The following is a 13,798-nucleotide window of genomic DNA, read 5'->3' as shown; positions in this document are numbered from 1 at the left end:
CGACCCGGAGGCTGCGGCGCCCCCACCCCACCCCACCCCCCGCGCCCCCGTCCCTGTGCACGTGACGAGGGGCAGTTTTCCTTCTCTCCTCCCCCTCACCGAAACCCCGCCTTCTCCTGAGAGGCTGCGGCTTTCTATTGCGCTACAACAGGAATGACCGACGTGCAAGCCAATCAGAACGCGACGCTTCAAGTAAGACCCGCCCCCTGTTGGTCCTCAGGTTCCTTCCCGCTCACACCGGAGTCACTTCCGAAGAGAGAGAACCGCCATGAAGAGAGAAGGGGGTGCCGCCCACCTCTGCTCCGACAGCCTCCCCGAGTCCCAGCAGCAAGACGGCAACCACGCACCCAACTTCTCCAGCCACAGCACATGCCGCCGTCGCCAGCGGCGCCGACATGACAAGGCGCTGCATGCCCGCTAGGCCAGGTTTCCCCTCATCCCCAGCCCCGGGGTCGTCGCCCCCGCGCTGCCATCTGAGACCCGGTAGTACCGCCCCTGCTGCAGCGGGAAAGAGAACAGAGAGTCCTGGGGACAGGTACCGTGCAGAGGGCTTGAGAAGGGGCCGGGTCGCGGGGGCAAGGGTATATGAGGGAGGACTGCGGACGGCCGCTCTTCCAGTTCCCGCCATCCTCCGCGAGCTCAGGCCTCCGCGTCCGGGGCCTGGCAAACCACCGCCCCGCCTCCGCGCGGGGGCTGCTGGGAGCTGGAGTCTTCTTTTCTGTAGTTGGGACGCTGTTCTTGGTCTAGTGACCACAGCCTGGATGGCTACGGACCACCCGCCTTAGGTAGAATGTGATTTTTGTCCTTTACTTTAGCTGGACCCGGGGCCCTGGCTGCTAAGTGCATATTTAAGTGGTTTTCTGTACGCTGTCAGTTTTACTGATCCTAGTGGTTGAATAGTATAAGCCTTTTCTGTATTGTGGGTGATATTATGTAAGATGTGATGAGGAAAATCCTTCCACGAATTGCTTTAAAGTCCACTACGCACGATAAGTCTTAATTTAAAAAACATGCAGATTTGGAATGTGATATGTTTTCTCCTTCAGTAACTTTACGCCTCTCCAAGAGGCCAGATTTTTTTGTAAAGATTTTGTGGGAGCTATGTAATGAGATGGGGAGTTTAATCAAATGACATCCTCTGACAATAAAACATGTTTAAATTCTCTACGCACTTGGTACTGTCTTTTTTATTTTAAGTTTGAAAGCTTGTAACGTAAGTTTAACAGTAAATTTATCTTCAGATATTGTTGTACAGGTCCACAACCCCTTATCTTAATTCAGAAAGCTATGAAAATCCAAAGTTTTCAGTAAGTTTGGCACCACATCTAACTTGGCAGCCAAACCTGACCAGAACTAATGGAAGGCTATAGATGGTCTTTATCTCATTAGGTGTGAGTGTTCGTAAGTTTTTTGTTTTTTGTGTGGTTTTTTTTTTTTTCCGTAAGTTTTGCTGGAGAAATACTAATGTGTTTGCTTATAGGGTGCAGTCTCAGACCCCACTGGGGGCTTTACATAATGCATCCAAAAAAAAAAAAAATTTAGAATTCTAAAGCACATTTGGCCCCAAAAGTTTCAGATAAGGGTTTGTGTGCTGTTACAAATAATTTTTTAATTAGTTATAATTAGTTTAGTTATAAATAAGTAATGGACCTTTCTGTGCATATGAACTTAGGGGACTGTTCTTTCTTGAAAGTCACATTCCTGGTTATTTTACAGGTTTCTTGTATGTTTTACCCAAAGCCATTTTTCTCTCAGGTGTATTAACCAAAAAGATGTAATACTTTAGGGAAGAGATACAGTGTTACTTTTAGTAATTAACATAAAAACATTCAGTATTGTTTTGAGTTAATTAGCTGCTTTTTAGTCCTTTCTCATGTCTGTCTATTCAACCAGTAACTGAAGGCATCATCCTTCTCCCCTTTGCAGACCTCTAGTATTTCTTCTTTTACCCTCTGATATAATTTATTTTATGAAAAAAATGCATAGATTCCCACTCATTCGTTTCATAGCTGCTTAGCTTTTCTACCAGCATCTCAAACAGACATTGTGGACTCTCACTAAACCATTAAGAATGGGCATTGCTATTCTAATGTGGCAAGTAAAGAGTACAAGATGTAGAAGAAGAATAACCTTCAAAGGACTTGGATTGTTCAAGTTTCCTCTGAGCATTCCAAGCTCATAGTGGATAAATATTTAGGGAAATTCATCTACTGCTTATTTTCTTTCAGCTAAAATGAATACATTTTAGCAGAATTTGCCAGAAAGGTGATTTGTTGCTCAACATATAATAACATCCCTCTATGCAGTTGACAACTCTAAACACATGAACAAATCAGAATACAAATTATGGTAATATGGTCCTACTTCACTTTGTGTTCATTGTAGGATGCAGAAATCCTTAAAAATTAAAAGTTTGGTTTTTGTTATTCTTGTTAACTTACTCCTTTTTCTCTGTTTTGTGTTTTTCCCAGGCAACGCATTATTTTCGTAAATATCTTAAGAATTCTTAGTAAAAAATTAAGATTTTGAAACACGATTCATTCCAGTTTTTGCTGTTACTTAGATTAACATTAACTGTATTGTATAAAGAGTATAATATAAGGTTAGAACTTGATCCTTTCTTTCTTTTGCCCAGCACACTCTTCATCTGCCTCTCCAGACCAGCAAAATCACCCATATTTGCCATTCTACCATCTACTCTTGTTATGAGTCTGTTCAGGTTTTACTTAGTTTTTATAATCTCCATTATTCGTTCAGCAAACATCTATTGAGCATTATTTTGTACCTGGCACTGGAGATATGAAGGAATAGGATCAGATCCCCTCAAGTTCTTTTCTTCTCCCACATAGCAACAAGCTTTTCAGTCCTAGGAAATACTCTACCAATTCCTTAGATCCACACTCTAGTCTTATCATTTTAGTACAATAGAGTATATAAACCTCAATACTGCTTTTATAAATTTACTCCTACAGGAAGTGCTGAATTTAATTTTTAAAATTTTTTATAATCAGTTTAGCAAAGCATTATTGTCATTGTCAGAACTTGATTAAACCAGATAGTGAAATTCAGCCTATAGTCTATAAATCTACTGATATTCTCCACTTAATCTGAATTATTGAAGTTTTAATATTTGCTAATGTGATCCCATATTAGTTATGCTTTTATTTTCAGGAAGCAGTCAATTATAGATTTCTTCAAACCAGCTTCAAAACAAGGTATGTATACTGTTAATGCATTTTTTGTGAGATCTTTTGGGGAGGAAGATGGAGTCAATTTTTAAATCTACTCTAAACTTATTAATTTGATTAAACATGGTGTTCAAAATAGAAAATATAAAGAAGATGCAGTGTTGTTTACAAAGATAAACAAGTTCTAAACATCATGAAGAAACTTTTTGCTGTTACGCTTTCTTAATTGAAAATATTCCAGTTAATAATGTTCATAATGTATACTATTTCGATTCTGTATTAAATTAACTTATTTCATAAGTGGAGCTATAGGGAGCTTACATGATGTAACAAAAGGGAGATTTGTGAAAGTAAGGCTATTAAATCATGTCTTAAATTCCCCCCCCCAATAATATGTGTATCATTTAATTATTAATTTGAAAACTTTTGTGATAGTTTAATATTTTAAGTATAATAATTTATAATAAATATACAAATGTAATAGTTTGTGCTATTTTTAATAACATACAATGTGTATGTGTTTTAATTGGCTATTTAGATAGACATATGTTGGATTCTCCACAAAAATCGAACATCAAATATGGAGAAAGTGGATTGTCCATCAGTGGGACAGAGCAGTTTGAAAGGAAACTATCCTCACCAAAAAGATCTAAACCCAAAAGGGTGCCATCAGAAAAGAGCCCCGTCTTAGAGGCATTCATGAAGGGTGGTAAAGAGCACCATAGAGATCATGGTGTACATGAGTCACGTCAGCCTTGTGTGTCACTGGCCACCAAATGTCCAAAGGCAGTTACAAAATACGTTCCTCCTTCATATCTCTTGTCAAAAGAGACGAAGAAAAAACATCAGTCTCCAGAGGGAAGGAAGTCACATTTCATTCATGAAAATAGCAGGGAGAAGAATGATGGAGATCGAGGCAAAATCAGTGCAGATTCTAAAAAGCAGGCCGCGGTGACAGAAGCTGACATCTTCAAGAACAGCTCCAGAAGTCTTAGCAGCAGGAGCAGCCTGTCCAGGCACCACCCAGGAGAAAGCCCACTGGGAGCTAAGTTCCAGTTGTCTCTAGCTTCTTACTGCAGAGAAAGAGAACTAAAGAGGTTGAGAAGGGAGCAAATGGAGCAGAGAATCAACTCAGAAAATTCTTTCTCAGCAGCAAGCACTCTTTCCTTAAAATCCTCTAGTATAGGAAGAAGATGCAAACCAAGGCAGGAACAGAGTAAACAGAATGATGTCACAGCCGGAAATAGTAATCTTTCAAACCTGGTATGTGCAATAAATGCTGAATTAGCTTGGCTACTATTTTATCATATTTAGATACTAAATCTAAAAATGTTTGATAATTGTTAAGAAACAATTTGGTACGTTTTGTTAGGGAAATACTGATACACAGTTTGTATAGAAGCTAGTTTCATTAAATTCCCTCCAACTGTCCTTCAAACTTAGTAAAGCATTGTTTTTTGCCCATAATTTTTTTCAGACCAGGAACAAAGATCTTTCTTAATCAGGAAAGTAAGCATTTTTTTTGTAGACAAGTGCAGTCATTTTTAAGTTAGGCTACACTGAAGGGAGATTCTTGAGGGAATGGAAAATCTAAAACAACAGGAAATGGTTTAGAACAGAGGTTCTCAGAACGTTCCTTGGACTAGCAACATGAGCATCACCTAGGAACTTGTTAGAAATGTAGATTCTCAGGCCCCACTCCAAACCCAATGAACCAGAAACTGAAGTAGAGTCCAGCAATCTGCAATTAACAAGCCTTCCAGATTATTCCGCTGCACTTTAAAGTTTGAAAATCACTAGTTTAGGTTATATGTCTTAAGTAGTTGAGTATGGGTCTTAGAAAACTTAGAATATGATGAAAACTATCCAGATACATCTTAAGCTCATCAAACTTCTGTTTTGAGAATTAGCATAAAAGCTGTTCCTGTCCCCTGGAAAGTCAAGTTGTTAAGTACATCTGTTTCAGAAAGCTTTTCTACATACAGAGCAACTAAAGGAAGATGAGATATCAAGAAAGTGCTATGTTGATAAGATACTATGAGATTTTAAAATCAGATGGACCAAAAATAAACCAAACTATGACATTCTAAGAGTGAATGGAGTTGTATTTTATACTGCTGGAAAATTATATTTGTAAACTCATGGGTTTGTTTGCAAGGAAGTTGGTGCCTTTACCAGTGAGATTTGCTAATGATCAATAGAAGTTAGTAACATTTGGTCCATTTTCATAACATTTCAGTGTTTGGTGGTGTATCAGTACGTAAACAGAAGTGTTGAAGAGTTGTAGCTATTTGATAGGCAAATATTAGGCTATTTCTTTATTAAAATAATAGTACAGTACAGTGCTCTAATATTAATCTTGAGCTATTAATAAAAATTTCTAAATTTACATTATGAAAACTGACATTTTTACATATGATACAAATGTACTTCATTTTTATGAAAAGACTTAGGAATTTAAAATATTTTATTATAGAAGTTTGGGTTTACCTCCAAATTTGGTGCTTGTTTTATTCAGAGTAGAAATCTGTGTTTAAATATTATGAAGAAAAGTTCACATTCTTGACTGCTCCCAACTCCTAATTATTTTTTTCTCATTTTGCTAATAGGAAAATGGACCTCTCTCAAGAAAAAGATCCTCTTCTGATTCATGGGAACTTGCCTCAGGTAGAATCAAAATTAAATTTCAGAATTTTAAATAAATTTGCATCTTAATGGAACTGTTTTTTACTTAAATTTGTTTAAATATGCAGTTTCCTTCCTAGAGGTAAATTCGGTGTCTCAGATTAGTTAAAAGTTTGGTAATGTTATATTCAGAAGGAATAGTTCTTGAATTCAGTATGTGTAAACAGTGGTTTGTCTTGACTCTTCTCTGCCTTCTTCAAGAGTTCCTAACAATGTGCTTTTCATATTGGTACTCAGTGTTCTACTTCTGAATCCTTGGCTACATTAAGAAGCATAATCTTAAATTCTTGGAATTATGGACTGAGGTCTTGATATTATAGATGCTTTGTTTAAGTTTGAAACTGTTATCAAGGTCTAAAACTGTTTCTTAATTTTTCAAATACAAAGGTCCCTTTTTAGTATCAAATTCAAGGACACCTACATGATATTAATTTGTACTTTCAGTAACTGTTGATTGAGAAAATACATAATAACAAACAGCTACTGTTAACTCAGTAATTCTTAAAGTATTCTTTTTAACTAGAAGATAGAACAGTGTAAAATTCAAACACCGCAGAAATGTATAACATAGAAAATGAAAGGCCCCCAGAAATGCCAACTGTTCAGAATAGTCTGGTGTATCAAATTTCTTTTTCTGCTATAACTGCAGACTTTGAAAAATGGGCTTTACAAATTTCCACAATCAGTAAGATACATTGGACATACTGATAATAGCCAACATTTATTGAGCACTTACTGTGCGCCATGCTTTTAATCATTTGATTCACATCCTTATAAGGTGGTTACTTTTAGAGATGAAAAAGCAGGTACAGAGAGACAGTTCTGACTCATTCTTCTTCAGGTTTCATGTAAAACTCTGTTTTTTATACATTCTAGAGGTGTACTGCATTTTGACCAAGTGATCTTGAGTCTTAAAATCCATCTGCAGCCAAGGCTGAAATCATATTTTACTATTGTAGAAGGACCTTCTAGGATAAAAGAATAAATTTGAGGTTTTATGTGTTGTTTTTTAATTTTAAAAAATTTTACAGTATTGTTGGTTTTAGTGATCAAATTTTAGTGGATTTTGACATTATAGTACAAGAACAATAATTTCTCAGCCATGAGCCATTAGATTGCTCCTGTACTGTGTTACATATTTGTAACACTAAATAAATGATCACTTTGCACTGAGGTGAATGGAAAACAAAATATCTTTAGGCTAGCTCTGCTAGTATAAGGGACCACTGGTGGTGGTGTTGCCACCCAGCTGTTCAGCATTTTTTTCTCTGATAATGACTAAGATAAAAATTCTCTTCAGTTCATGGGTTTGCAGATTTCATCAGTGGTGACTAAAGTAGTTTCCCATATACTGTTTCCCGCATTCTCGAACACTGCTTGAAAAGGATGCTTTCTACATATTTTCAGAGGCAGGTTTAAGATAATTGTCTTCACTTGTATTTTTATTTCTAATATGTTTGCATGTTTTCATAATCCTCATTAATAATTATGGTGTTGTAATCTTAGTAAACATACATTTATACTTCTGTTGAATATCAACAGAATATAAAGGGCATAAGGGGATTTTTCGCTCTAGATAACATGAACAATGTTTCTCTTTATCTGATAGATAAATAATGAATAGATATTAATAATCCAAATATTATGTTTTATTTATATTACTGCTAATTACACTTAACAGTTGTGGTGATATACATAATCACACATTCATTAATCACACACAAGTTCAGGGATTTCAAAAATGTTGGTAGTGTAGGCATTTAGCTCTTTGGTCTTCCAGAGCCCTGTCCTTCGGCTGAATTCTGAGGACCAACTTAATCCCTCCCTAGTTTATTCCATAATTTATTAATAACCAATCCCCTATTGAGCATGTGGAGTTTTCCTTTTTTTCTTTTTACAAATTCAGTCCCTATCTTATCTGAGTATTTTATATATTAATAGATATTTGAAGTGTTGTAAAACAAACATTCAGCCTACAAGTTGTACAAGAAGTATGAAAAGAATCATGAAACATTTACAGTTACATTACTGCCCTAGAGAGCTTGCAAAAGGAGACCTGTAGTACCAGTTCACTCTCCTCTTAACACTAGATGTTAAAAGCTCTTAATAAGCTGATTTTTCGGGTTCCCCTGGTGGCGCAGTGGTTAAGAATCCGCCTGCCAGTGCAGGGGACACGGGTTCGAGCCCTGGTCTGGGAAGACCCCACATGCTGCAGAGCAACTAAGCCTGTGCGCCACAACTACTGAGCCTGCACTCTAGAGCCCGCGAGCCACAACTACTGAGCCCGCGCACCTAGAGGCTGTGCTCTGCAACAAGAGAAGCCCGTGCATGGCAGTGAAGATTAGCCCCTGCTCGCTGCAACTAGAGAAAAGCCCGCACGCAGCAATAAAGACCCAATGCAGCCAAAAATAAAATAAATTAATTAAACAAAAAAACACCGTCCACTTTAAAAAAATAATAATAAGCTGTTTTTTCCTAAACTTTGCCCACAGTTTTTCTTTCCTCCTAGGTAAGTCTTTACTTCTTAAACAAAGCAGGAATTTCCCCTCATTACTAGCTGTGTATAAATTGACTTCTCTAAGGAAATGGAGCAAAACTCAAATTAGCAGCTCTGTAGCTTTTTTGTAACCCCCAAACTTAAGATAATCAGTGTAAGTCTTCTCTTTTTCTTAGTTATCTGATTTCTCATCCTGCCCTATAAGGGACCTCTGTCCTTTTTTATAAGACATTTAACCCCAGAAAACTTAGTGGGCATGGAATGATTTCTCAGGTAATAAAAATATCTGTAGAAGAATATAGATAGGAGCATTTGTTTATTAACTGATTTTTCATTCTTATAAATTGAGTTTTCCAGAGTATGTATTGATCAAGTTATGCAAATAATTGCTTAACTCTCGAGGTTTTTTTGGTTTTTGTTTTTTAAATCAAGCTGTTAAGAATTTGGGGACGGGCGAGGGAGAGTCATGGACATATGTACACACTAACAAACGTAGTAAGATAGATAGCTAGTGGGAAGCAGCCGCATGGCACAGGGATATTGTCTCGGTGCTTTGTGACAGCCTGGAGGGGTGGGATGGGGAGGGTGGGAGGGAGGGAGACGCAAGAGGGAAGAGATATGGGAACATATGTATATGTATAACTGATTCACTTTGTTATAAAGCAGAAACTAACACACCATTGTAAAGCAATTATACCCCAATAAAGATGTTAAAAAAAAAAAAAAAAGAATTTGGGGACATCTGTCCATGTGCAGAAAGAACTTGATTTAGGGAAATTTGATTTTGAGAATACTAGTTATATAAATAGTGAATTTTTAATGAATAATAAATTTTAAGAGTGAATTAATGAAACATCACATTTTTAAACACAGAAATTTAAAAAAACTGGTTAACTCAAATATATGTGCTTCTGGATGATATACATGCTTCTGGATGGAGCTCCTAACACAGAGACAGGTTGTATTAGTTTCCTAGGGCTGCCATAACAAAGTACCTAAACCTGAGTGGCTTAAAACAACAGAAATTTATTGTCTCATGATTCTGGAAGCTAGAATTCCCAAACTAAGGTTATCAGCAGGACCATGCTCTCTCTTAAAAACTATAGGGGACACTCCTTTTACTTGCCCTTGCAGCTTCCGGTGTTTGTCTACAATCCTTAGCATTCCTTGACTTGTAGGTGCATCACTCCAGTCACGTGGCATCTTCTTCCTATGTGTCTTCATATTATCTTCCTCCTGCATGTCTTTCTCCATGTCCAAATTTCCTCTTTCTATAAGGACACCCGTTGTATTGGATTAGGACCCACCCTAATGACCTCATTTTAATTTGATTGCCCCTATAAAGACCCTATTTCTAATTCAGGTCACATTCTGAGGTTCTGGGAGTTAACACTTCAACATATCATTTTGGGAGCTACAGTCCAACCTATAACACAGCTGAAGACTAGAGGGATACATGGGAAAGAATAAAAAATTTAATAGTAGGGAAAAAGACTTAGGGGAATTTTTTTAATTGAGAAATTAAAATTTTTCTGCCTTCAACTAGTTATTGTGTATGTGTTTTAAGGTACTATAAATTTAGATGTAAAAGTGTTAGATTTCTAGAACCAGGTAGGCTTTAGTCTAAGAAAGAGTATATGCACTTTGAGGAAAAGTGCCTTTAGGATCCTTTCCTTGTTACAGATACGCAGTGTTTTGGGGTGTAACACCTCTAATTCTATTTAGGTGGTAAACTTTTAATAGCTTTTGAATGAAAATGAGCATTTGTCATTAGCTTTGGACTAAATTTCGTGGACACTAGTATTTATCAGTTAATAAATAAAATATTAACTCTGTTTCCTCATTCCATATGTGGTTAATAATCTCAGCCTAAACTTTTAGAATTTAAACATTTTGTCAGGGTATTCTAGACACTTACTGAATAAACTTTAATAAGATAGGAAAGTATACTTTTCACTAATCTGGCAAAAATTAAATTTTAGCAGGCTCTAAGCAGAATAAATTCCCTGACAAAAGAAAAAGGAACTCTGTGGACTCAGATCTGAAAAGCACAAGAGAATCTATAATGCCAAAAGCAAAAGAGTCCTTCCTTGAGAAGCGTCCTGATGGACCACATCAGAGAGAAAAATTTATAAAGCATATTGCACTGAAGACACCTGGTGGTGTATTGCGCTTGGAAGATATATCCAAGGAACCGAATGAAGAAGCTGATTGCTCCTCTGCAGGCTTGACACCTTCAAATACTGGGCACCATTCTTCCAGGAATAGTGACCAAATTCGTGTGGCAAGTACCAAAGAGACTAAGATACAGAAACCCCACTTACCTTTACCTCAGGAAAAGTCTGCAGTTAAAAAAGCTAGCAACCTTCAGAAAAATAAAACTGCTAGCTCTGTGGCATCACAGGAGACAAAACTTCTACCTTTACTTTCCCATGTTCCAAGTGCTGGTTCCTCTCGGGTTCCATTAAATGCTAAAAATTGCACTCTTCCAGTTCCTAAAAAAGATAAAGAGCGTTCCTCATCTAAAGAATGTTCTGGGCATTCTACAGAGTCCTCCAAACACAAGGAACACAAAGCAAAGACTAATAAGGCTGATTCTAACGTATCTACAGGGAAAATTTGTGGGGGATCTTTGCGTTCAGAATATGGCACTCCTACAAAGTCTCCCCCGGCTGCTTTGGAAGTTGTGCCATGTATTCCGAGCCCAACAGCACCTTCAGATAAAGCCCCTTCAGATAAAGAGAGTTCAGGAAATTCCAATGCAGGTAGCAATGCACTGAAAAGAAAACTAAGGGGTGATTTTGATAGTGATGAAGAAAGTTTAGGTTATAACCTAGACAGTGATGAGGAAGAGGAAACATTAAAATCACTGGAAGAAATAATGGCTTTGAACTTCAATCAGACTCCTGCAACTACAGGAAAGCCTCCTGCTCTTTCTAAGGGGCTTAGATCTCAGTCATCAGACTATACAGTAAGTAGTTTTATGATATTTATCTTTACTTGAAGAGAGAAAGATGGATTGACTAGTGAACGAGGGATAGATTGTTAGAACTTACTTTAAAATTCACTGTTTGTTACAATTATAATTAGACTGAAAGTGGTATAGTTCTTTTTTGGTTAATGGATTTCCCATATCTTCAGCTTTATAACTGTAAATCAGTGGTCTCCAAACTTTTTTTGATCACACACACTTTTATTAGTAAAAAAAATTTTGAGCATGTACCCCAATATATATGTATACCTATAGATTATATACCTGTACTACTATACTACTATGTACTTTCTGAAGCATATGAAGAAAACAGAATTTGAAAGGAAGAAGAAAAAAGTATTTTCCTATATAAGTTATATAGAAGTTACAATAGAGTAAGTTCTACTGGAGTTTCTATAGAAGTTCCATATAAATAGAAGTTCTATTATTTTCTTCCTGCACCCCAATGGATCACCTTGCACACCCCCTGCTTTGGAGACCACTGCTGTAAATGAAGGTAGAGTGTAGAAATGTTGTTAATTGTGGTGTGCAATTTTATTTATAAAGTGCTTCATTCTATCTTGGGAATAAGCTGAATTAAATTCTCATGTGTGTAAAATATGGTGGGGAAGGTGTTAATGTTTCATGGTAACACCTAAAAATTAGTAGTTTAATTCCACTAAAATAGAATTTAAAAATAAAGACAGGGTAGCTATGGAGCCCTTGGGTGTTAACAGTCAGTTCCTAAGGCTAGCAGGGTTTTTATAAGTAGTGCCTTTCCTAATAGATGGTAAAATCAAATTGCCTGCAGTACAAAATTCTAGATTTAAAGCATGATGGTGAAAATTATCTTTTTAAGAAAGATATCCTCCTGGCCCAGGTTATTGAAATAGAAAATATTTTTTAGTCTTCTGAATAATTTAAAACATCCCAATTCTTCTACTAAGATACGTTATAAAGTATTGTCAAATTTTCTTCTTGTTTTAGGAACATGTTCATAGTGGAACTTACACAAATACTTTAGAGCGTCTAGTGAAGGAGATGGAAGACACACAAAGGTAGGTTGGCATCGTGACTGTCTTGCTAAATTTAACATACTGTTTGTTTGTATGGCTGGCTTTTAATTTACCTTAAAAAAAACATGAGAAATTAGCATGTATTTTGTGCTAGTGCTATTATAACAGTTTTGCTGTCAACTATGTTAGAAATAAGGTGTTCTTATTTACAGGCTGAATCAAAAGATCCTGGTTTTTATGGCATACTGCATTAATTAATAGTATGAATTCCTTTCTACTTATCACAGCTGGTATCTGGTAGCTGAAGTTCTTGATCAAAAGTATGGGTAGAAATTTTTTGTATTTTTTTTATTGTGACAAAAATATATAACATAAAATTTACCATTTCAATCATTTTTAAATGTATAGTTCACTGGCATTACCATACATTCGCATTGTTGTGCAACCATCATCACCATCCATCTCCAGAACTTTTATTTTCCATCTTCCCTAACTGAAATTTTATACCCATTAAACAATAACTCCCTATTCTCCCCTCCCTCTAGCCCCTGGCAACTACCACTCTTTCTGTTACTATGAAATTGACTATTCTAGGTACCTCATATAGATGGGATCATACAGTATTTGTCCTTTTATGACTGGCTTATTTCACTTAGCATAATGTCTTCAAGGTTCATCTATGTTGTAGCATGTGTCAGAATTTCCTCTTTGAATTTTTGAATTTATTTTTTTATACAACAGGTTCTTATGAGTTATCTATTTTATATATATTAGCGTATATATGTCAATCCCAATCTCCCAGTTCATCCCACCACCACCACTCCCCCCGTCATTTTCCCCCCTTGGTGTCCATATGTTTGTTCTCTACATCTGTGTCCCTATTTCTGCTCTGCAAATGGTTCATCTGTACCATTTTTCTAGGTTCCATGTATATGCGTTAATATACAATATTTGTTTTTCTCTTTCTGACTTCACTCTGTATGACAGTCTCTAGATCATCCACATCTCTACAAATGACCCAATTTCGTTCCTTTTTAAGGCTGAAAAATATTCCACTGTATGTATATACCTCATTTTATTTATGCATTTATCTATTGATGGACGCATTTGGGTTGCTTCTGTTTTTTGACTACTGTAAATTTTGCTGCTATGAACACGGGTGTACAAATTATCTCTTCAAATACCCACTTTAAGTTCTTTTGGGTATATACCCAGAAGTGGAATTGCTGGATCATATGGTAATTCTGTACATAATTTTTTGAGGAATTGCTGTACTGTTTTCCATAGTGGCTGTACCATTTTATATTCCTACCAGTAGTGCACACGGGTCCAGTTTCTCTACCTCCTCACCAGCACTTGGTTTTTCTGGTTTTTTAATGATAGCCATCCTAACAGGTATGAAGTGGCATCTTCATACTTGTTAAACATTCGTATGCCGTCC

At 36.6% G+C, this 13,798-nt stretch overlaps 1 protein-coding gene across 5 annotated transcripts in view; it reads left to right on the top strand.

Moving 5' to 3' along the window:
- The first annotated feature begins 256 nt into the window (after window positions 1-256).
- The window catches only part of SLF2 (SMC5-SMC6 complex localization factor 2), a 42,364-nt gene continuing 28,822 nt past the window's right edge, over window positions 257-13,798 (top strand). The window contains exons 1-6 of one of the 5 annotated variants that reach the window (XM_079900517.1): window positions 257-535; window positions 3,172-3,215; window positions 3,727-4,451; window positions 5,798-5,855; window positions 10,356-11,341; window positions 12,329-12,399. In XM_079900517.1, coding sequence (XP_079756643.1) covers window positions 396-535; window positions 3,172-3,215; window positions 3,727-4,451; window positions 5,798-5,855; window positions 10,356-11,341; window positions 12,329-12,399 — 2,024 coding nt within the window. In that variant the 5' untranslated portion in view covers window positions 257-395. The other 4 variants (XM_079900516.1, XM_079900519.1, XM_079900518.1 and 1 more) reach the window with 4 other exon arrangements.

This window comes from Stenella coeruleoalba (assembly GCF_951394435.1).
Source record: "Stenella coeruleoalba genome assembly, chromosome: 16".
NCBI lineage: Eukaryota > Metazoa > Chordata > Mammalia > Artiodactyla > Delphinidae > Stenella > Stenella coeruleoalba.
Note: the sequence above shows the minus strand (reverse complement) of the source record. Positions and strands in the feature narration are given on the sequence as shown.